The 24,060-nt window shown below is 38.7% G+C and overlaps 3 protein-coding genes across 3 annotated transcripts; 2 read left to right on the plus strand and 1 right to left on the minus strand.

Moving 5' to 3' along the window:
• Positions 1-5,775: 5,775 nt before the first annotated feature.
• ccdc86 (coiled-coil domain containing 86) lies at positions 5,776-9,266 on the minus strand. The gene is made up of 4 exons (XM_079159010.1): positions 8,470-9,266; positions 7,628-7,757; positions 7,457-7,531; positions 5,776-6,764 (listed from the first exon to the last, which is right to left on the minus strand). Exons 1-4 carry the CDS (start codon positions 9,003-9,005, stop codon positions 6,612-6,614), a joined length of 894 nt encoding a protein of 297 aa, XP_079015136.1. The 5' UTR covers positions 9,006-9,266; the 3' UTR covers positions 5,776-6,611.
• A 1,322-nt stretch (positions 9,267-10,588) lies between these two features.
• On the plus strand, positions 10,589-19,084 carry glb1 (galactosidase, beta 1). The gene is made up of 16 exons (XM_079159951.1): positions 10,589-10,751; positions 11,212-11,381; positions 11,851-12,001; positions 13,110-13,170; positions 13,266-13,360; positions 13,449-13,629; positions 14,190-14,248; positions 14,338-14,459; positions 14,716-14,756; positions 15,050-15,162; positions 15,326-15,400; positions 15,501-15,590; positions 15,713-15,826; positions 16,181-16,312; positions 16,560-16,793; positions 17,565-19,084. The coding sequence occupies exons 1-16, from the start codon at positions 10,695-10,697 to the stop codon at positions 17,817-17,819; spliced, it is 1,950 nt and encodes a 649-aa protein (XP_079016077.1). The 5' UTR covers positions 10,589-10,694; the 3' UTR covers positions 17,820-19,084.
• Positions 19,085-19,335: 251 nt separating this feature from the next.
• cldnd1b (claudin domain containing 1b) lies at positions 19,336-23,949 on the plus strand. The gene is made up of 5 exons (XM_079160350.1): positions 19,336-19,415; positions 19,761-20,273; positions 20,482-20,589; positions 21,036-21,173; positions 22,437-23,949. Exons 2-5 carry the CDS (start codon positions 19,988-19,990, stop codon positions 22,655-22,657), a joined length of 753 nt encoding a protein of 250 aa, XP_079016476.1. The 5' UTR covers positions 19,336-19,415; positions 19,761-19,987; the 3' UTR covers positions 22,658-23,949.
• Positions 23,950-24,060: the final 111 nt, after the last annotated feature.

The following is a 24,060-nucleotide window of genomic DNA, read 5'->3' on the forward strand; positions in this document are numbered from 1 at the left end:
TATCATGCTCCATAATGTCAAGGCCGTCCTCCAAAAGGCTGAAGTTGAACGATGGATACAACGCTCATAAACAGCAGAGTCATCTGGTGGGAAATGTTGGTTTACCTAACTGATCCTTCATGTCTCAAGCCTTTGAGGCTTGTATTGATAGAACATGTATATCTTATTGTTGATATATACAGCATAGTATGTAGGCTAAAGTTACACCTATAACATTGCCATCAAACTCAATGTAGCAGAAACAAAGAACTTGTTTCTTAATTCCATGCATTGTTTTCCCTGTCAAAGTCGGGCGCCTACATTACCCACAATGCACCTCGACCGTCGGCAGGTCGGAGATCCAGGTGTGTAAATGCTAGTGGTAGCTGATTTAGTAGCCTCGAGCTGCAAGCCTCAAGCAGAGATGAGGAGCGGGTCATAGAGGTCTGGTAAGACTTCTTTCTTCCTCCACACAGTCAGAGGTTTTTCAGATTTTTGGTTTCAGACCAAACTGACACATCACTTATCCACATGTGCAGTAGTAGGTTACTCCCACACACCTGTAAACAAACTTTGATGGGTAAAACGCAGGAGTTGTCCCTGTCCTGTCATTCACATACACTTATATATACTTTACCTTTGCAGGTAGTTTCACAACCATTCACACCCTGTTTCCTGTGACTGACGAGTTTCTCCTGACAGACATGTGACCTCAGTCAGTGAACCTTAACAACGTGTAAGTTTTAATTTATGCCCTCTATGTTTGCACTTATTTGAATTTTGCGCTCACTGTTTTGGTTGTGCCTCATGAATATATCCTGTTTGTTTATTTCACTGCTGCACCACAAAGAATCTTTAAGGACATCAGATTAACTGATTGTATATCAGGAGCCAATCAACTTATTTTAGGGGATGACTGGCATTCACTTTGTCTATTAGATCTTTCTAGAGAGTTCAGTGCATATGTTAGGTATCAAAGTTGGCAATCTGGCTGTATAAGAGTCTACGTTCATCATTTAATGTAAACCTGTAAACAAACGGTGATGCATTTGTTATCACGCTATAATGATAAGGGCCATAAAGCGGGCCACATAGGTTTAAGCAATAAAGTGGATTTCAATCGTGTGGCTCTGTCTTGCAGAGAGGCTTTCTGTGAAAATCTAGCTTCCCATAATTCACCACCCATTGTTGTGTGCTATGGCGGTAAATATTCTAAATGAATGTGTTTTTAAATAACATACCACAAACTAATTGACACACAGCAAACATGAGACCAGGTGGTATTTAAGCTCAGGAGTACTTGGTTTCTGGGACTCTCTTCAGAATATAATTGAGCTATAATTAAGGGGCCCACAGCAGATTTATTTGACCCAAGGCTCATAGTGGGTTTAATTGATCATGTTAGCGAGGACGTGTCCATTATTACTCACTTTACCGTATTTGTAATGTAGACGACGTGCATCTGTTCTCTGTGTTTGAGGAAAGATTATTTTCATCCTTTGCATTCTTTTAAAGTGGGTGAGCCCTTTTCTTTTGTTTAAACCGTGTGACTTTGGCAAATAGTCCCACTCTCAACGAGTCATTGTGATGAATGGTGACACACTAGGATACATTTAACTCAGAAGCTGTTCTCACTGCCTGATCATCAAAACAGACAGTGGAAGGAAGCGTAGTATGGAAAAATAGATTGTGTTATTACTGAGCGAGGATGAAATCTCAGTATGCAAATGATAACTTGTTTAAAGATAATCATATAAACAGGATAGGCTGTATATTTGTTTCAAGAGTCGGTATCAACGTATTCATTTGCTATTTGTATTTAGACTGAAAATAACAATGGATCACTCTATATTTAAATGACTATCACTTCATTCTTAAAAAGTCCTTCAACTGAAGGTAGATTATTTACTTTGTATAGATTAGATAACTACATTTTCAAGAAAGACTGTCAACTTTATACAGGATGTTAAGGTCATTTAAATATTCCTAAAACATTGAAACACTAGTAGCCTACAAGTTAGTGAACTGGGCAGGAGACGCTTTGAAAAATAGCAGTCGACTTTAAAAGTGATGACAATAATAAGACACACACCGAGATGTTCCGAGTTCTACCAAACCTTTATTATGATCAACATTTGAACACACTGGATCATCTAGATTTTCGAAACCTATCAACACGAGTGATTTATAACATGGTTATTTGGTTATATATTTAAACATAAAGAAAGTACACTATGTTTCTGTGTGCATAACAATGACTGTATTCTGTAAAAACAGGTAACGGCAACACAACCAAGTTACAACGTAAAGAGGAACTTGTAGAGAACAACACTAAAGTAACACGCAACAAGACTGCTCATGTACGTTGTTATCGGCGCTGTTGTTGTTGCTGCGATGGTCGTGGCTGCGCCGTTCGTAACTGCGGCCGTTGTGGCTGCACCGATCGGAGCTGCAGCAGCGGTGGTTGCGGCTGCGGCAGTTGTGGCTGCGGGGGTCGTAACTGCGGCAGTTGTGGCTGCGGCGGTCGTAGCTGCGGCAGTTGTGGCTGCGGCGGTCGAGGCTGCGGCCGTTGTGGCTGCGGCGGTCGCGGCAGTTGCGGCTGCGGCGGTTGTGGCTGCGGTGGTCGCGGCTGCGGGGGCTGCGGCCGTTGTGGCTGCGGCAGTTGTGGCTGTGGCGGTCGTGGCTGCGGCAGTCATGGCTGTGGCAGTTGCAGGTGCTGTAGTCTGAGCATTTGCTGATGCTATTACAAAATAAATAAATATAGATAAGACATAGGCTACATTTGAAAGAGAGCACTGTGTTCCTTTTCCAAAATGTGCAATGCACTGAAACAAGAAAAATAAGCTTCACTCACCAATGAGAAGGAGTTGTATAATAATTGGCAGAATCATTTTGAACCTCTGTTGCATCTTAAAAAAAAAAGTTTGCAAGATCAAACAAAACAATTCCTTCCATGTAAAAGTGAACTAAGAATGTCAGAGATGTCTAAAAAAAGATCTTAAAGCAAACACACTGTAAGAGCCATATTCAATTGATGAAAATACTGAAAACAATAAATATGAATAACGCAACAAAATCTGTTTTCTACACACTTAAATATAGAAAATTATAAAGAAAAAGATTGTACTTACAAAACTCTGGATTTCACTTATGTAGCTGCCTTGAGCTGTTTATATGAATGCTGCTTCTCTTGACTCGCACTTTAATTAGTTCACCGTCAGATGTGCACCAAGTTTGTCACAGCCTTTATATGGTGAGTGACCGACATGAATAATGATGTTCAAGACACCCAGTTTTAACGTGATTGAAAGATGATCATTACTTTTGAATCGGTCCCCTCAGTGTAACAAATTGCTTTGTTTGTCCGTGCATTATAAAGTATGTCAGATTATTCTAAAGCAACTGAAAGGATTTAAAAAAGCAAACAAGTTGGTGATGAACTGAAGGAGTTGTCTCTTCTTGTGACACAAAGAAAGTAGTGTGTGCTTTTAAGCCCTTGGAATGAGAATAAAGGTGAGGGAAAAGCAGGGTGTTTTTTGTACTCAACCTACTTGCCAAATTTACTCTGTTTGGGTGAACATACAATACCGTGACTGGAACCAGTGTCTTGTGATGCAGTCATTTACGTAGATGCTGCATCATGAAGTTATGTGTCCACTGCCGATTTTGAACAACACATTATTATTCAGTTTCATCAACTGCTCCCATGATTCTGGTACATTCATGTCCTCGTGATAGTCAACCTCATACCGAATGTTCATAAATTACTTTGAGATCGTAAAATCAAAATGGCCAATAACCACTAGTGGAATGTAAGTATTATAAGTATTGTACTTGAGAACAAATTTAGGGTTGTTGTACTTGATTTAAGTATTTTCTTTTCATGTCAATTCATAATTCTACTCTACTAAAATTCAGAGGGAAATGTTGTCCTTTTACTTGACAGTTAAAGAGTATGAAGAGTTTCTAAAATAGGATGTTTTGTTATAAATCAAGCTTCCCAACAAGTACAGCTGAAACTATTAGTTGACTAATAGGTCAGTCTGACAGAAAATTGATTGGGATCTATTTTGATAATCGTTAGTCATTTTTAAAGCAAAAATGCCAAATAATTCATGGTTCTAGCTTCACTAATCTTCACAAAAGATTACATTTTTTTTTAAGAAATTTGAGGTTTGGACTATTAGAACTGAAGGTATCCATTTTGGAGTAATTGTGACAATTTATCTCAGTATTTTCAGAAGTTTTACAAATCAAACAACCCACTCAATCAATAGGTTGATTAGGAAAATAAGCATCAGATTAATCCACAATGAAAATATTCAGTTCTATACTAAATAGTAAAAAAAAGAGCTCCACCTCAAGCAACAACAAAAATAAAATCCTGCTTTTACATAACCATGAGTAATAATACTCTAATGATGTCATTTTACACTATAACAGTAGTATGGGGTGTTTTCCTGCATTGAGTACTTTTACTTGTAAAAAAAGTATAGTAATAATATATAGTATATTATCCAAATTATACTTGCATACTTTTGCTTAAGTTACATTTTCAATTCAGGACTTTTACTAGTGACAATAATTTCAAAGTGGGGTGTTGGTACTTTTGCTTATAAGTCCACTGCCATTAACAATCACCTAAAGTGATGGTTCAGTTTATGTCAAACTGCCTCAGGTAATTTGCTAAATAACTAAACCGTTTCTCACCGCCTTTGAAAAACAATAACTAAGACCAGCTTCAAGAAGTCCAGCAGATATACAGTTACTAAATAGAATTCAGTGGCCACAATAGCAATTACAGGATAATGGATTTTTAATTAATTTTTTCAAGTGAGGTATGGTGTTCACGATAAAAACCATTAAAACGTAAAAATGTAATGTATAAAAAAGTATTCAAGTCATAATGTCAGGGGACTGACTCAGTAATTAACAAAGTACTAACACAGTATTATACATCCAGTTTCTTTGGTACGCCTAAAACAAATGCAGTCTAACACATCAGCCCTGCAACAATCCTCTCATGAAGGTTATAATGGGGCTGAATTATTTTAAAGACATTTTTCATTTATAGAAGGTAGATTGTGTTACTTAGTCTTTTGTTTACATGGTCTCATTTTAATCTCATAGTTTACTTTTAAATCCAATATTGTGGAGAACAGAGCCTAAACAATAAGAATGTGTTACTGCCCAGTGTCTGCACTGTAAATACGGTGAACAGCAGCGCCATCTGTCCTGTGAACACATCCTCTTGCTTAACCCGATGAAAAATAAACAGTGTGTCTGACCTTAGACGCAGTGTCACACCCAAACCTCCCTCAAACTATACATCTCAGGTGAAGCCATAATAATGAGACAAAACCTATCATTGGCTGTTGAATAATAGATAACTATTGTTTTGTCTACAAAGTGTCAACAAAATAGTAAAAAATTTAATTTTAATTTTTCAAAGCCCAAGTTGACACTTTCTAAATACTTGTTTTGTCTGACTTTAAGTCAAAAGAAAGGGTCAAAACCTCACATTTGAGGCTGATACCTGTGAATATTTGTCATATTTGGAAGCAATTCAAACATTTTCTTTCAATTGATAAATGAAATAATTGTTTCAGCTCAAAAATTCACCCATTTTACAAAATTGAAAACAATTAATAAACTGACTTGACTTTGGAAACAAGTTGTCAAAACAAACTCACGATCCCTTTTTTCTATATTCTGGATACGTATGACACAATTAAGCTCAGCAGATGTACTTTTTCTAGTAATAACCAGTAAATAATTGAAGACTGAAGACGTAGGTTGTCACTCTAAAGCTTCCATGTAATTTATTAAGTGCATTTAAAGTTATACAAGGAACACAGTGTTGATTTTGGCAGTCCCTCTGGACAAAAGCGGTCGTGTTTCCAAGCACCAGAGTCCCTTTATAAAACCTCATTTTACTGTAGCAGGGTCTGACAGTCGACCCCGCTCAGTCCTGGTTCTCCCGTGCCACCTTCTCTCCTGTGGGCCCAGTACTATGGCCTGTATGGTGTCGGCTCCCCGCAGGGACCGGTGTAGCAGCGAGGCGATGCTCTGCTCCTGTAACTCCTAATAACTTTAACGAAAACCTTCTCGCTGACGGTCTCAGATATTCATGTAGGTCATAACCAGTTAAAAGTTCCTCACAATAACTTTAAATGACACAATACCCAAGAACACCTCAACAATTGAAAAGTATACATATTTCTCGTATTGTTGTTCTAATACTTTAAACTCGTCATACCTTCACTGTTTTTTTAACTTTTAATTCCCGGCCATCAAGTAGTGCGACAATTTGATTTACAGTAAGAATTTAAATTTTATTAAATATAAAAATCCTACAAGTCAAACAAAATTGGTCATATGTGATGTTTTACAGGCTTTTGAGAGAACTTAACAGAGCAAAAGGCAAATCAATGATCGGATACTTATAATGCCAAAATAAAACTAAACAGAAAAGGTTGAATCTTTATAGTGGCGACCTGACCAACAGCAATCTCACCTATTGTGCAAAATGTTTAACTCCAATACAAATGTGCTTGCTGTATTTCAGACATCCACATATAAAACATGTAGGCCAAGTTCTGAACAGTTGCATTTTTATTATCTCACAATATTTAGGTCAAATCTTTTTCAACCTTCTGACTTTTTTGCGCCTTGACTTTTACGCGCTGCTTCTGTGACTTCTGCAGCAGAGCCAGCGTGTCTCTCTTCTCAATTTTCCTGAGTTGTTTCTTCTTCATCCTCTTGATCTTTGCTGTGTTCGTGATCTGTGATACAAAAGAGACAGTAGAATATAAACAACGGTCAAATCTCCAACAGAAAGATTGTGTGTGCTTATGTTACCAATCAATTATTGTCCTTTCACTTGATTATCCGTTTTTTTATTTATTGCACAAATCAGATTGTGAAGCAGTTTTAAACTTTCTATAATCAATTTATTTTTACTGAAATGTGGTAGAAAACATTTTGAACCAGTCAAAGTTACCAGTTGGTATATTCAATGTTATTTATAACATTAAGGGGTTTACAACACAAAAGAAGCGTGACAGAAAGTGGTAGAATAAGGAGACGTAAGCTCTGTAGTTGCTAACGTTCCTTTGTGATGTACCCTGAGCTTGTCGTACAAAATAAAGCTACTGCGAAGCATTATATTGTACATTGTTTATAATATAATTCACTCTGATATTCAGTAGCATTCATGAGCAGATATTTTTTCCTTGTGCTGTTTAAAGCAAAAATCTACAGTGAAAATCCTAATTTGACTAGCTCTGTTGAACATTTATTTTTTACTTAAAACTTCCCGTTTCAAAATAAAAGCCATCTAGCATCTTTCTTTGGACAGAATCCCTTCATTGTTATGAGGCTTTTATTCTGAAATATTGTGGCCCGGGCATTAGGTTGTCATCATATATTGGGTGAAGTATTCCAGAACTTTTAGTGTGAACAACAGTTGACGTACCACTTGCACAATCTCGGATTTGCGTTCGTTCTCTGCACGACGTTTCAAGTTGTCCTCTCTCCTTTTCCTCTTGTCCTATAAAGCCAGGGAACATAGAATATAATATTTTAAAAAAAGGTGCAAATACTTAAAACATTACAACGGTGAAATCATCACACAGCTTTTGCCTACCTCTCTCTGTTTGGCTTTATCGTCTTTAAGCTGCAAAGTATACCGCTTCACCAGGTCCTTCTCCCGTTTGGCCTCCATCTTCTTTTCCCAAGAAGAGCACAATGGTTTGTCTCTCATCAGTGCAGAGAACCTGAAAGACAAAATCAGATATAGCAGGTTTATAGATGATACAGGACTGCAGGCTGGAATCTTTTGCATGTCAGGCAACATGAGGCGAGGGGACTGCTGTGGCCCTAAAAGATGAGTCAGTTGTGTGACGAATGCTGGTAGACTTTTGGTACAAACACATCCTCCCTCTTGTGTATTAATACTTTTTTCTACAATCCATTTTCATTCAGTGAAATAAGCCGACCTGCATCCGTCTTACATGATACTTTAACACAAACCGCTATACAATAACTTAACCTGAATGAAAATCACACTATTATGATTCGGTAATATAACACCTAATCCAATAATAGATTTTAAAGATCCAACAAGTGACAGATTTGAGATGTGCTGCTAAGAACACAATGCTTTCAGAACTGAGGTGTGACACTCAACCCTCATTTATATTTCAAAACCAATATTACAGATGTATTACTTTTTGCAGCTTTCCCTGTTAACTCTATAAAGATATATAGCATCTTAGTTTCTAAAGCGATGTTGTATATACAAAATCATTAATAACTAAAGCTCTTAAATATAAATAGAGTAAAAAGTACAATATTTCCCTCTGCAATATAGATGAGTAGAAGTATAATGTTGCATAAAATCAAAACAAAAACGTGTCTTAAATGACAGTAAGCTACTTGATTAAATGTAACGTTACTCAGTTACTTCCACAGTAACGTCATCCTCACCTCTGCTTGTTGCGGTCCTTCCACACTCTGCCGGATTTGGGCTTTCCCAGCGGAATGACCGGACTTTGTTTCGCACTTAAACCCAGACGGGGCTTCTTTTTTGGGGAACTCGTGGGTGCCGTTTCTGCCGGTGCAGGCCCGGGCAGAAGAATGTCTTCGCTCCCGTTAACGTGGCCTCCGTCTGTAACTGCTGCAGCCTGCGCGTGCGGCTCCGCTTGCTCTGACGAGGTAACGGCACCCGACTCCGGTTCGACTGACATGGCGAGCTTCTCTTCGGCCAGACTCTCGAGTTTCTGCCCTGCTGCCTCCGTGTTTTCCTTGTCTACCGTAGGCAGCTCCTGGAGGACGGACCTCCTGGTCCTCCGGCTGGGGGTCCTCACTGGGGGTTCTGAGTCCAGAAGTGCGGCTGGAGTGCGCACTTTGCGGCCGCTGCGGGTCCTTCTGGTCTCCGGCGGGGAATCCTGGACCTCCTTCTCCTCGAGTCCCACTTCAGAACCGGTCGTTTCTTCTAACATGGCTGTCTGCCTCTTTGACATGTTTCTAATTAAGTTGTCTACACCACATTACTCTGATAAACTTGCGTACCCACGTGTGACCACCGCCAGCGATATGTACTTGCTTTACTTCCGCTTCTAAGGCGGATGGTAAACAACGTAGCAGCAAATTATCTCCCCCTACTGGTCTGGAGTGTGAACGGCAAACTTCCTATTCTTCTTCTTCTTTTTATTTTTTTATTTATTTTTTTAATTTTCTTCTTCTTCTTCTTCTTCTTCTTCTTCTTCTTCTTCTTCTTCTTCTTCTTCTTCTTCTTCTTCTTCTTCTTCTTCTTCTTTTGATTTTTATGGCGGTTGGTAAACAGCTTTCGGGTGCATTACCGCCACCCACTAATCTGGAGTGTGGATTTAAGGAAAGTAAATCTCTACTACGAAAACCAAACAAAAATAAAAATAATTCTCAAATTCTATTCATTAGTCTTGTTGACTCTAAATATGCCAGAAGAAGTTTCCAACATTTGTCACTAAAGCTTTTCTTTAGTACATCAATTATATTTTCCTCTCCCATCTTGCTGCCTCGTACCTCTGACAGGACAATAAAACATGGTCCACAGTTTCTTCTTCTTCACAAAATTCACACCTTCCATTACTATGTTTTCTAATAACATAGAGGGAACTGTTAAGACCAGTATGGCCATTCCTTAGTCTTGTCATAACCCTCCTCTTTTCTATTTCGTCCACTAGATCCTGCAGGATCCTGCAGTGCATGCACTCCCAACCAATGGTTTATTTTTAAACAGATATCTTCCTTTGCTCCCTTTATTCCATTCATTCTGCCATATCTTTTTGATTTGTCCCTTAATCACCACTTTAGCTTCTGACTTACTTATATTTACAATAACGATATTTCTCCCACTCTTCAGAGCCCTTTTTGCTGCTTTATCAGTCTTCTCATTGCCATCGACTCCAACATGGGCAGGGACCCACACAAACCTAACTGCCATCCGCATTTGATGGATTCTGAATAATGATTGTAGTATTTCATACAATAAATCCTCTCTGCTTCTGGAGTGGCAACATTTCAAACTCGTTAGCACTGCACATGAGTCTGATGCAATAAACTCTCTGGCCGGACGTCCTCTACCCACTGCAATGCAATAACTATGGCCATCATCTCACATGTAAACACAGATAAGTCATCACTGAGTCTTTTCCCACACTCTTACTGGAATTCTGGGATTACTGCTGCTGCTGCTGTTCTACCAGTTTTAGGGTCTTTAGATCCATCTGTATATAATTGTGGTAATTCCTCCTGATATATGACTTGAAGATCTTACAGTTTCCCCCACATTCATCTCTCATCATTTCATGACAGATACATTTCTCTAAATGTATCCCACTGAGCCTTTCCAAATACCCACCTTCCTGCTGTATCTTCGTTTTAAAGTTTGTTGTGCAGGTTTATCTATTCCCTCATTGACTAGAAACTGCTGAAGCCTTTACGTCATAATTAAAAAGTGCGACACTGCCACCTACTGATCAAAACGGTTTAATTTTTACACCACAACGATGCATTGTCACATGATTTTACTTCCGCAACTCACAGTGTAGCCTACTCAGGGAAGTAAGAACTGTAGCTGACTGTGACCAACCAAATAGCATTGCTTGAAAATCTGCATTAATCTAATGTAACACGTACACCGGACAGCACGGCTCGAGTGAGGATTCATCATGTCTCTGCTCAGATTCGGAAGCATGCTGTTGTTGTTGCTGCTGTTTGGACATTCAGTAAGTACCTCTGACTTTATAAAGGTGTTTATACCCTGATGTTCACATTGAAGGAGCTATACATGCAGCCACATTCCAAAAACATTAAAAACGGATCAAAACATATGATTATATCCGGTTTTATAAAAGCCCTGCCACAACATTTCAAAACAAAGGATTGGAACTTGGTCTCAAATTCATTGGTTTTTTTAAAGTACACTGAGACACACGACATAAATCTCAATGTGAGTTAATATTTGTTGATAGTGCTAAAGGCATGTTAACAGTACAGTTGGATTAAATCAGGCTCATATTGTCTTGTCAGCTCAGTAACAAAAATACATTGTTTTTCCTTTTATGTCTGTAAAGTCAGCTGAGATGTCAGCCCTGCACCGTAAAAAACATTACACTTTACACCACATGATGGAACACAATATAAACAGACTCATTGTGAGTTAAATTATGATGTGTTGACGTGCAGCTCGGAGCACCAGGTTCATTCAACGTGGATTACCAGAAGGACTGCTTTCGGAAAGATGGGGAAGAGTTTCGATACATATCAGGAAGCATCCATTACAGCCGGATCCCCCGAGTCTACTGGAAGGACCGGCTGCTCAAGATGTACATGGCAGGACTGAATGCCATCCAGACGTACGTTTACTTCATGTCTCACTGTCTTCCTGCGTCACTCTAACTTTGGTTTGTTGTTGCAACCACAGGCTGCTGCTGCTGTCAGCAGTCACATGTGCTGTGGTAATGTGAATAAATAAGCGACAGAAAATGATTATGTATCGATCCGGAATGTCGATTAATCGTTACAAATATTTTTCTTTGAAATAAATGCAATAATTCTCTGGCCTTAGCTCAGAAAATGTGAATATTTTCTTAGTCTTTTATGATTGTTAACTAAATATCTTTTGGATTTGGATTGCTGCTCGTACAAAGAAAGACATTTGGCTTTTAATAGCTGTGATTTACAAAAGAAAATGACAAATTGTTTATTTGAGAAAATAATTGAAAGGTTGATTGATGATGATGTTTGTTGCAGCTGTAATGAAGCGACATCATTAAACATAAGTATGTGTGTTTGGATAATATTGACACTTCTTTCACGTTGAAGGTACGTTCCCTGGAACTACCACGAGGAGTTTCCGGGCCGGTACGATTTTAGTGGAGACAGGGATGTGGAATATTTCCTTAAACTGGCCCAAGACATAGGTTTAGTGGTCATCCTTCGTCCTGGACCCTACATATGTGCAGAGTGGGACATGGTGAGTGCCGGTTGTCAGTAAACACATTTTGAGCTTTTGATGGTATTAAGAGACTTATTACAGAAGAAAGAAATACAGAACATGTTAGACTCTTCATTATTTCCATCTTATGCTACTTTATACTTCTAGTTCAACACATTTCAGAGGAAAATATTCTACTTTTTACACAACTACATTTATTTGACAGCTGTAGTTACTAATAACTTTTCAGATCAAGAGTATACACACAAACCATCTGTCAACTTCTCACATGATGCATTTATAGACTCAACTACCCAACAGTAAATAAACTAGTCAATTATTTCAACTTCAACCAGCTGAAGCGTTAAACTGCTGCTTAAACCGTTATGCATTAGTAATAATAACTCAATCATATAATAACCTATTCACATACAATATCACTTTTTGGGAGCATTCTGCTGCCAAACTGATTAATTTTACTTTTGATCCAGAGCTCAACATTAACTTTTAAAAGTGGTTGCCAGGTTGGTCGCCCAAACTGAAAATATTGTGGGCATTTTTAGTGACTTTGTATTTTGAGTAATTAAGGTACTATGCAGTTTGTCAGGTTAATAATAAAAGTGTGACATGTAGACATGTCATGTGTATGTTGCACATGCAGTATAATTTTCCTTCCAGCTCAAAGATGTCGGGACAACCTTCTAAATATATATTTTGCTTTAAACGTTTTGCTGTTTACTGTTCCTACTCTTTATATGTTCATAAGTGGCAACCAAAGGCCAATAATTAGTCGATAATATATAAAAAATGTTGCCAATTTCTAACTGGAAACCCTTACTGTACAGACGTGATCTTTTAAGCTGCTAATACTTTTCTACTTCTATTAGTAAAATTATGATAATAAATGACAATACTCATATCTTTGATTTATACTGAGGGATGGTACAGTATACCTATGTGTATGGTCATAGGTTTACTGTTTTAGATAAACAGGTTAGGTTTTAGATATATTGGGGGATGTTTTGGTGTTTGTTCTCCAGTATGAGAGCTAATCAACTTTTAAATCTGTTGTAGCCACAACTTGGTTTATAGGCCATTTAAATTGCACCAAACGCCTTTTGCCATTGTTTGTTATTCTGTCAACCAGGGTGGGCTGCCTGCCTGGCTTCTCAAGAAGAAAGACATTGTGCTGCGGTCCTCAGATCCAGGTGAGAATCAAAGAAAAAACAGGATGAATGCTGACATATAGTCATGGTTGCATGCAGCAGTACATACAACACTATAATGATTTGCTTTGTGTCAGATTACATCAAAGCAGTAGATAATTGGATGGGGAAGTTACTGCCAATGATGAAGCCTTTTCTCTACCAGAACGGCGGTCCTATCATCACTGTACAGGTGAGTCTTACGTGCATTACGTTTCATTTCAGAACTTGATTCCATAAGGAAAATAACATTTCCCTCCTGCTGTGGCTGTGTCTGGTAGGTGGAGAATGAATACGGCAGTTATTTTGCCTGTGACTACAACTATATGCGCCACCTGACTCAGCTGTTCCGGTCTCACCTTGGTGAGGAGGTGGTGCTCTTTACCACAGATGGAGCTGGGCTCAACTACCTCAAATGTGGCTCAATACAAGGTCTCTACGCTACTGTTGACTTTGGGCCAGGTAGGTGTCGGGAGTCTAGTCAGTGCAATGCAATTATAGCAAACATTGAATGTTTTGTTCAAGGTTCAGTTATGTATTTCATTTCATGTTTATTTGGTCGGGACAAATACAATATACATGTTTTTCTATGCAATGTACACCAGCATTCTTGGCTACTGCTAATAACCAAAGTACGTCCCTAGAAGGGCCGGAAAATATTTAAAGAATTAAACTATGTGGTACAATATGTTGTCCTTAAAGGAACAGCTTGCCAACATACTCATGTATTGACCACAGAAACTTGATTGTTTGAGTGACTGTTAATCTTAACATTTAGTTAAGTCTTTTGATCTTAAGTGTCAAACACTGGGCTACAGCTTCCAGATGCTGTGACAATATGTCTGACTCTGCAGTAGCAGTATTGTAAAAGCAATTTGAGATCACATTACAAGGATTTACAGTACTTAAATCATTTTCTTCTTTTTATGTCATATGTTAGATTAGTCAGCAGTCATGAGGAAGTCGCACAAATAGCTTTTTTTTTTACCCATGAGCTTATCTTTGTGTTTTGATCCTGTTAGGTGCGAATGTAACCGCTGCCTTTAATGCACAGAGACATGCTGAACCTCGTGGACCTTTGGCAAGTATTTCCCCCGAAACAGTTTGTGATTTCAAAACCACACTGCATTTTCTCTCAGGCACTCATGAGGTCTTCTGCTGTATGAACAGGTGAACTCTGAATTTTACACTGGCTGGCTGGACCACTGGGGGTCACGTCACTCTGTCGTGTCGTCTGCCTTAGTGGCAAAGTCCCTCAACGAGATGCTTGTCGTTGGAGCAAACGTCAACATGTGAGTCTTCAGATTTAATGACACACTGAAGGCATATACAATTACACAAAATATATTAATATCATGGTGACTCTACGGCCACCATCATAATATGTAACTCGAGTTACATAATTTAAATCTGCAAATGCATTTTCTTAAAGAGAGAGAATGACTTTAGAGACAAGGAGCTCATCTCTTGCTCTTGAAGTGTAAAGTTATTTGAATCTATTTGTGCTTTATTGTTGTCTACATTTCACTTTAATTTCTCTCCCCACAGGTACATGTTCATAGGGGGAACAAACTTTGGATACTGGAATGGTGAGTGCACTTTAACAGACTAGTTTGATGAGAAGACAGCAAAGCCACCTGGGTCTTTTGTGTTTTTGGAATGATTAACTTCAGAATTGTTTATTGCCAAGTACGTTACACATACAAGGAATTTGGATTGGTGCATATCAGTAAACACAGTGCAATAGTATAAGTATAGTAATAGTTTACAATACAATATGGTAAACAAACAAATAAGAGTATGTTAAAACCTCTCTGTTTATTAATAGAGAAAAGATGTGCAAGGGTGTGTAACACCCTCTGATTGCCTCTCGATATCGCAGGTGCAAACGATCCATACGGCTCTCAGCCCACGAGCTACGACTACGACTCCCCGCTCACGGAAGCAGGAGACCTGACGGAGAAATACTTCGCTATTAGAGAGGTGATCAAAATGGTAAGAACACTAGTGCAGGCCTCTCATTTGTTTTGAAGTATTCCTTCAGCTGTTTTTCATAAAATTGAACTTCCACTTCCACAAGTGTTACATTTGTATTTTTTAACGTATGTACAGTGGAGTATAAGTCATCTGGAAGAATGTGTGTATTTTTTCACACCAGTACCATAAGATACCTGCGGGACCAATACCACCCACAACTCCAAAGTACGCATATGGGACTGTTGGGATGAAAAAGGTAAGCAGGCAGTGGACACTGTTTCCATTGAAAGACTTTTTGTCACTCGAATTTAAAACATGAAGAATAAATTATAAAAAGCAACCCTGTGTCACCACAGCTCCAGACGCTATCAGATGCTTTAGAAATACTGTCTCTCTCCGGCCCCATCAAAAGCAAATATCCTCAGACTTTCATTGAACTGAACCAGGTATCCTTTAATGCTTTTCTCTTTTATGTAGTGAAAAACCAACACTATTTTTTTCCACATGATTTTAACTTTTTACGCTGTTGATTTGTGTAAAATGTATCTCTTTGCTGTTTGTCCTTTAGGCCTTTGGTTATGTGCTCTACAGGACCACTCTGCCTGTTAACTGCAACACACCAACTCCACTGTCATCTCCACTGAACGGCGTCCACGACAGAGCGTATGTGTCAGTGAACGGGGTGAGTCTGATTGTTTCTTATCAGAAGTTACACGCAGGTCCACGCACATGTCTTTTGTTGTCTTTGCTCATCACCAGATGAGTTAAACTGTGCTGCATTGGTACAATTTGAAATGCATCAATAGCATCTCATTTGACTAATTTTAGATCAGCAGCAATTCTTGTACGGTCGCATGTTTTAAGACGACATTGAGCTCTTGAGAACGTGAGCTTCTTTTGTATAAATGTAAAAAAAATTGCATAGTAAGATAGATAGATACTGGTATAGAAAAATCTAAACATGATGCCTAGTTCTAGTTGAAAATGTAGCAAACTCTGATTATTTCTGATTTAATCATGCTGATTTCTTCTCAAGGTGGCTGTGGGGATTCTTGAAAGGAACAAAGTCATAACTGTCAACGTTACTGGGAAAGCTGGCAGTCAGGTGGACCTACTGGTGGAGAATATGGGTCGAATCAACTACGGAAATAACATTAAAGACCATAAGGTTTATTTCCAGCTACATTTTCAAGATACTAAGTGTGCTTTGACGTATAAATGTCACAAGGCTTTACTTGATTTCATTGTGCAGGTTTTACAAGCCTTAAAAATGTAAGATTAGATTTAACTGCAACAAAATTCTGTTTTGTATTTGAATTTCACACTTTCTGTGAAGTAAAACTTCTAAAAAATTCCAAAACTGCGACGTCGGTGTGAATTCTCAGCTCCCCCCGTCTGTTTTTTGTACTGCACAGGGCCTGGTGTCCAACCTGACTCTGGGGAAGGATACGCTCACTGGCTGGACCATGTACAGCCTGAGCATCGATGAAGCGGTCAGTCACGGTCTTCTCGGTGAAACGAAACCAACAGACCCACCTAAGCCTCCTGCTCTCTCCCTGCCAGCCTTCTACGAGGGAAGCTTCATTATTCCTGACGGCATCCCAGACCTCCCCCAGGACACCTACATCAAGCTGCCCAAATGGAGGAAGGCATGTCACCCAAGCGTCTTTTGATTTAGTTAGAATTGAAGCCACTTTGCCCTTTAAAAAAATAAAATAAGAACAATGTCAATTGAGCATCTTAAATAAACCCCGATTGTTCGTAGTAACATTTTTAAGGACTCCAGGGTCATATGCGCTCAAAATTTGTTTTTTAATTATTAGTTGATAAGACAACTGGAAAAAAAAAGAATCGCCAACAATTTTGATAATGGCTTCATTGTTTAATTCATATATCAAGCAACAATTCCAAAGGAGCTGGTTTTAACTTCTCAAATGTGAAGATTTGCTTTTCTCTGCTGTATAGTTTTGTAAATTGAATCTCTTTAGGTGCTTGGAAAAAAACCTAGCAATTTGCATACATCTTAAAGTCAGGAAACAGAGCATTTTTCACTATTTCCTGACATAAATTAATGTCAGGTGTCACGTTTATTCTCTTCATATTGAAGAGTTGAAGAGACTTGGTGAAAATCTCATAATTGAAAATATCCGCTTGATTTATTCAAACTTTAAAATCAATAACAAATTAGAATAAATAAATACAAATTATCCTTAGCTGCAGACTTCTTCTAAATGTGGAAGAACTAATACAATTCATGCTGTTTGAGTGTATCTTGTCAAGATATTCTCTAGCAAGGGCTCAATCAAATGATCTCTGTGATGGTTTTGAAGCGTTTGCTTTGTTTTTCATGAAGGACGTATTCCTCAAAGGCAATGCTAATACTGTCGACGAATTACTCAGTTCTGTCATTTTCTTTTCAGGGACAAGTTTGGATTAACGGCTTCAACTTGGGACGTTACTGGCCAGCCCGAGGGCCTCAGGTGACACTTTTTGTCCCTGCCAACATCCTCAGCACAGCTGCACCCAACAATGTGACTGTCCTGGAGCTGGAAGAGGCTCCCTGCAGCTCAGGGCCATGCAGTGTGGAGTTTACTGCCACCCACATCCTGAATGCAACAGTCCAGTCTGACTGCAAACAGCAAAGGAGGCTCTTCATTAAAGATGATTTGTTGTGATAATAAGGGAACTCACTTTTGCACAAAAGGAATCAATTTGCACTCCTCTATTTGCTGATGTACAAACTCAAATCAGCACTTGTGTGACCTGGATATATGTCTGATTTTTAAAAAGCTGTAATATGTGAAGAGAGGTTGATTTGCGTCACAACATCAGTGATTTTTAGCCAAATAATCTTTATAACCATCACATCAACTGTGGGCACGTCTCTACCTCACTGATTCTGCATAACTGCATCCTGTATTTGAGAGATTGTTATATTTTTATGGGAAAAAATACATCAGGAAAATACTGTATACAACCACAGATGCATTCTAGGGCTGTTAACATGTAGCTTCTATTAGCTTTGAGTTTAAAGCAGAAAATAAAAGGGAAAGTATTATTTGATAATACTGCAATGATCCTCTTTGTTATTATGAGACTATATGCTAGTTGGATATATGCATCACCATAATATAGATAGACGTCTTGTAGTAAAGATGGACAATATAAAAATATGTTCTCTGCCTAAATTGTGTCCTAGGAAGCTGGAGAAATAGCATTGATTAGTACCTTTACTGGAAGACAAACATTTCATTAATTGTTCCTTTATTATCCCAGGGGAAAATATTTAATGCAGTGTGAGCACAACATCATCTACTAATATTGATAGAAAGCAGAGAACATGGGGCAGAACACTGCAAATTAAGGATCATCTTATTGTCCACATCATTAGACCTGTGAATAGGAGCTGTTATATTGTTTTACCAAACATGAACCAAGTGGCTTCATTGACTGTTGATGGCAGCAATGCATTTTTAACATCCAGTCTACCAACAATAATTTGGAGCAAAACAACTTGGCAACAGTGAAACACAGGGCAAGAGGAACATACTTTTAACAACAAAATTACACAGGAAAGAGGTCACGAGGTCTTCAAATAGACGTGGACATTCTAATTCAGATAATAAGAAATAATGGATTTTTGAGACCAGTAATAAACACAAAATATATATTTTTTTAAATGTATAAGGACCCTTTATATGTCTTCTTTTAAACAAGTGAGACCAATATACAGTAGTTACTGAGCGGGACACTTTACAAATAAACTTGTCAAGAGGACAAACTATGTAACAGTGACACTATTTCTAAATTACTAAAAACATATTTGGCATTTTTGTTCTGCAATATTTTGTTACTTATCAGCTGACATGTAAGCCCATAATGATATATCTGCAATAAACCGATATTGGCTCAAATCTGCCCAACAGGTAGATAGATAACAAAGGAGGCTGGAATGTAGGATTTTAATATAAATAAAATAATGATCTTCTAAAGTTTTACAGGTATATTTTATGTCCTCTGTCAACGGTTTATTATTAATTCTATTTATTTATTCAGAATTTGGGGTATGGTTTGGTTTCTAGTCTCACTTCCGAAGCACAAAGTGGCGGTAAAGTGCTTCACGCGCTAAATGTCAAACCCCAGAAAAAGTCATAGAAGAAGAAGAAGAAGAAGAAGAAGAAAAACTTGCTAACGTAGAAGAAGTGGGCGGAGGCCTGCTCGAGATTTTTGACGAGCAGAAGAATTTTTTTCCAGTTTTGTCCAGAAATGAGGTAAAAAAAATCAATAAAAATAGACGAGATTAAACTAAACATTTACGTTAACATACTACATTGCGTAACTTAGTCGTCGGTTAAATGTATCGTACGTATGCAGCCAGTTGTGGCTAACTATAATTAGCGTCAGCTAGCTAGTAAGATGCTAACTTAGTTGCACAGTTGAGGAAACTGCATTTGTTATGATTATTAGCTGTATGAAACTGTTAGCTGTAACGTTCATAACAAGCTCACAACACCTTACTATTGTACATTGTTGCCAGCAGGAAAACAGAATGTATTACAGCACTTAACCTTAAATAGCTTAACATTATAACGTGTGTATCTTTGCTTCTTCGGCAGGTTGTGAACGCCTTTGTGTTTGGGACAGTAACGTCATGATTAAATAGAGTATCATATGTTGAGAGACTTTGGCACTGTCATAATACCTGACAATAGTTAACAGACATGCCGTGGTGCCTAAACACCAAGCGGAAATATATTTTTTAAACCAGCCCACAGTGAAAGCCAAATCTGCATTTGTATTACACAGCAGTTTATTGTTGTTGTAAACTATCCTCATCGAGACCATGGTAGACAACCGCTATGCCACAGCTCTGGTCATCGGCTCGGTGCTGAGCCTGCTGGCGACGGTCTACCTCTCTGTGGCTGTGGGAACTCAGCACTGGTACCAGTACAGGTGCCCACCAGTGAAGCGTGGGGACAGCAACGCCTCCGAGCTCATCAAGGAGTTCATCCATGGAGAGTTTGACGAGAAGACTTCCCGGGACACCATGTTCCGCCTGAACGGCACCCTGGGACTGTGGTGGAGGTGCATATGGGTGCCGAGCGAGTCGCACTGGTTCAAAGAGCCAAGTATGTCCTCTTGTTCAAAATATTACATCTCTACAGCTTTTATAGCCCCTCTTTAATCCCAAGCAGAGACATAATTTGATGATTTAAAACGGTACAGAAACAATGTTTTGTCTAGTTTTTAAAGCTACTTCAGGGTGACAATTTAAAGGAAAAGTTAAATCTGTACACCCAGCTCAGTTGAATTTGCACTCTCTGATCTTGACTTTAGATCCAAAGATGGAGACGCGGTGTGTGAGTTTCACTCTTCCTCAGCAGTTCAGTGTAAAGTACAAATACCTTGGAAACCATAGCAGTGATGAAGATATGCTGAGAACATGTGAGTCTACTCTGTTCCCCTTGTGTCTGTAGTGTTCTGTTCACCCTGCATTCATTTTAAAGTGTCCCCGAACTTTAAAGCTACTACCACAGCTGGGAAACTTTCTGTGAGTGACATTTATCGGTGTGAGAGGTCACAATGGACAATTTTAGATGTGGAGTATTACAAATATGTAATATTTTAAATCTAGATTCAGTAGCAGTAACAATTGCATGACACTAACATATACAACGTCAAAGCAATACAGCAGACAATGCGGAAAATACAAACTATTTTGAAGTGATGTTAAGATTTTTTTCAGCTTTAAAAAGTTGTTGGTGAGAGGATTTGAAGTCCTGCAATTAATTGTTTGCCCATGCTTTTTTGCAGCAGTTAAATTTGTCTATAACTTTCCTTGTAGGTTCTTGAATTTGCTCTTTTAGTTAATTTCTGATGTCATTTTTCAGACTTGTGGAGGTGCCAGTTTATCTTGCCCCTGGTGTCTCTGGCTTTGGTGTTTCTCGGCGGCCTCGTTGGGGTCTGCGCCTGCCTGTGCCGCAGCTTCACCCCCACTTTGGCTGTGGGAGTGCTCCATCTACTCGCAGGTGAGAGAAATCCTAGTATATTACCCAATTTCTGCCGTGGACCACAGACAAAAAAAAAGTAGAAAAAAAATCCCACGGCATCTGTTCTGTTCTGAAGGGACATTTGTATTTAAGTGTGAGGCTCACCGCCATATTGGCAAATATTTAAACAAGAAAACACAAATCAAGTGGAAAGGGGTGGTGGCAAGTATTGTAACAAGAAACTCTGTTGAAGGAGAAATGTAGAAATGTATAATATCCCTTTTTAAATGGTGAGTTTGCAACAGTATGTTTTGGCGGAGCAGACAAAGGCAGAGCTGCTGCTGTGCTCTTCTTTAATCTACTGACATTAAAATACATGTCAGGCTGGTAATAATCTCACGTAATACTAAATTCAACTCTATGCAGACTCTATTGGGTGTAGTTTTTCGATAGACACCAGTAACAGATACACTAAAAATAGTCAAATTACGCTAGCTGCAATGTTCCCATCTGGAGAGCAAATGTGTAAAAACATTTTTAATGGAGTATTCTGACTCGCTGACCATGAGGGTGATGGTGTGTGAGCGTACACAGGAAACATTTGTTGCGGCTATTTGTACGCATGTCGTGAGCCGGCAGCGCCTTTTTGTGCCTAACACGCGTCCAGCTGGTGATTCTCAAACTTAAAACTAGCATCAGCCTGGCGGCGCTGCTTAAGGCCTTCCTCTTGTAAGGTGAGTTCCTCCTCATACATCTTCTTCTGATTGAGACCATTTGAACCGTTTGCTCTCACTTTCCCAGATGTATAAACCTCAGAAGGATTTCTTTTGCTTTGATTCATTCAGTTAATAGATGATAGTCCAAACAATTGCCTCGCTCAGTAAATACCCAAACATTGCTATGTCATGTATGCAATTTCTCTTGAAGAATAATGTTAGATTTAATAAAAGTGTAGTCATTTCTTCTGACGTTAGCCGGGTTGGTCTTGATTTATTAATGTGTGCCTCTGCAATAATGAGCTATATGAAGAAAATCCTGATTGTGGTAAATACAAAATAAGTTAGTATTTTGATAGTTGTGATTTTCTCACTGAGTTGAGTTTCTTTTGAGCCCAGATCCAGCTGCCGCGATTTAGATCTACATTGGCTTCAGCAAAAATCTGTGATTGTTGTTTAGTTTCAGACGACACAACTTATAATTTCACTCTTGTTTCTCTCATCCTGCTGCCATCACACCTCCACAAATGCAATCTAGTGCTTCAAATGTACTTTTCATCTATTCCGTCTGTCCTCTACTCATCAGGTCTGTGCACTCTGGGCACCGTCTGCTGTTTCCTGGCCGGGGTGGATTTGCTCCGGCAGTATTCGTCCCCACCAGAAGGGGTGGAGGGCTCTCTGGGCTGGTCCCTCTACCTCGCTCTCATCTCCTTCCCTCTGCAGATGATGGCAGCTGCTTTGTTCCTATGGGCGGCCAGGAGTCACCGCCAAAACTACACCCGCATGACTGCTTACAGGGTAGCCTAAAGAGAGACTACTACAACAACTCACCTTAAAACCGCCTACTGGTCTCAGGACTTAGAAAGAAAAACAAGGTTTCTGGTTAAGAAAGGACTGTACTGGTTGTAACTTCTCACTTCTTCTGCAACAATCTGTAAATAGAAAAAAAAAGTGACATGATATCCCAGATCTAGGCAGAAATACACTGAACCAGTTTGCAGCTAATCATCATAAGTGCTCATAATTAGGGGTTTAATAGCTTTGAGTTGTGTTATTTCACCTTTGTTTTCTAGCATTTGTAACCTGAATCTTACCCAGAGCATGCTCTTAACTTATTTTAACACCCGGATATTGTGGATCATTTGTTATTTCTGGTGTTGACTGTGTTGGTGTGCTGTACTTAAATGCCTTCTTTTCAGTTGCCATTGCTTCTAAAGCTGCTCACCACATTGCCGTTAAATGAGTTATAGATTATAAACTTGCAGACAGATTTCAGACCTGCTTTTATCAGGGTAGCTTTCTCTGCTAGTGCATGACAAATATTACGCAAGCCTATATTTGTATGTTTGTTGTGTGGTATTATTTTTTGCATAATCTTAAATATCAAGCCTTTGCTGTGCATGCCCTTTAAGCTGACATTTCTGTTCTCTGTGGTTGTTGTTGGTTTTAGTCTGTGGTACGTGTTGACGAAATGTCACTCACAAAAAATGTAACCACTCATCTCCCATTGTCACCGTCTTTATAGGTCTAATATTTATTAACACGTAACTCGTTTTGAAGCAGAGTTAATTTGATGTAACTCGAGCAAACCTGTGACCTCTTTGTAACATTTAAATTCTAATGTTTCAGCCCCAGATTATACTACTGCCACTTTACATTTAAGATACTTAAGATGTTTTTCTAATCGTGGTTGCAGTCAGTTCTCGCTTCCCTTTTAGGGCTCAGTTTCATCAGTCACTTGACAGACTGGTTTTGACAGCCAAATATCAGTTTTGCATAAATTAAAGCTTTCTAAATATCAGAGTCAGAGAGACCGGTAACTTGAATAATAATTAACTTTGCAAAGTCTTCACTTGCAGGAAACTAAGTGTAACTATCTTTACACTTAGCATTTGTGTGGAAAGTAAATGAATTTGTTACTTTATTGTGTGTCTAAAATAGAGGGTTTCTTAGCACCAGAATACAAATTGTGATGTTTTTGTGTCACAATGTTTTGTTATTTGTCTGATGTGTATACAACATGGCTTTTGTAAATGTTTTTTATGTATTCTGAAGCACACTGCACCTGTTTCTGTATTGATAAATTTGACATTTGCTGACTTCGGACTTCTTGTTTTTGTGTGATCATCAATCATCACATCATCAATCCTAACAATGTAAGTATATCAAAGTTACAGAGATGCTTTGCTATGCTCATGCTATTGCTATTG

The sequence above is a fragment of the Pholis gunnellus genome (assembly GCF_910591455.1).
Source record: "Pholis gunnellus genome assembly, chromosome: 5".
In the NCBI taxonomy this organism is placed as follows: Eukaryota; Metazoa; Chordata; class Actinopteri; order Perciformes; family Pholidae; genus Pholis; species Pholis gunnellus.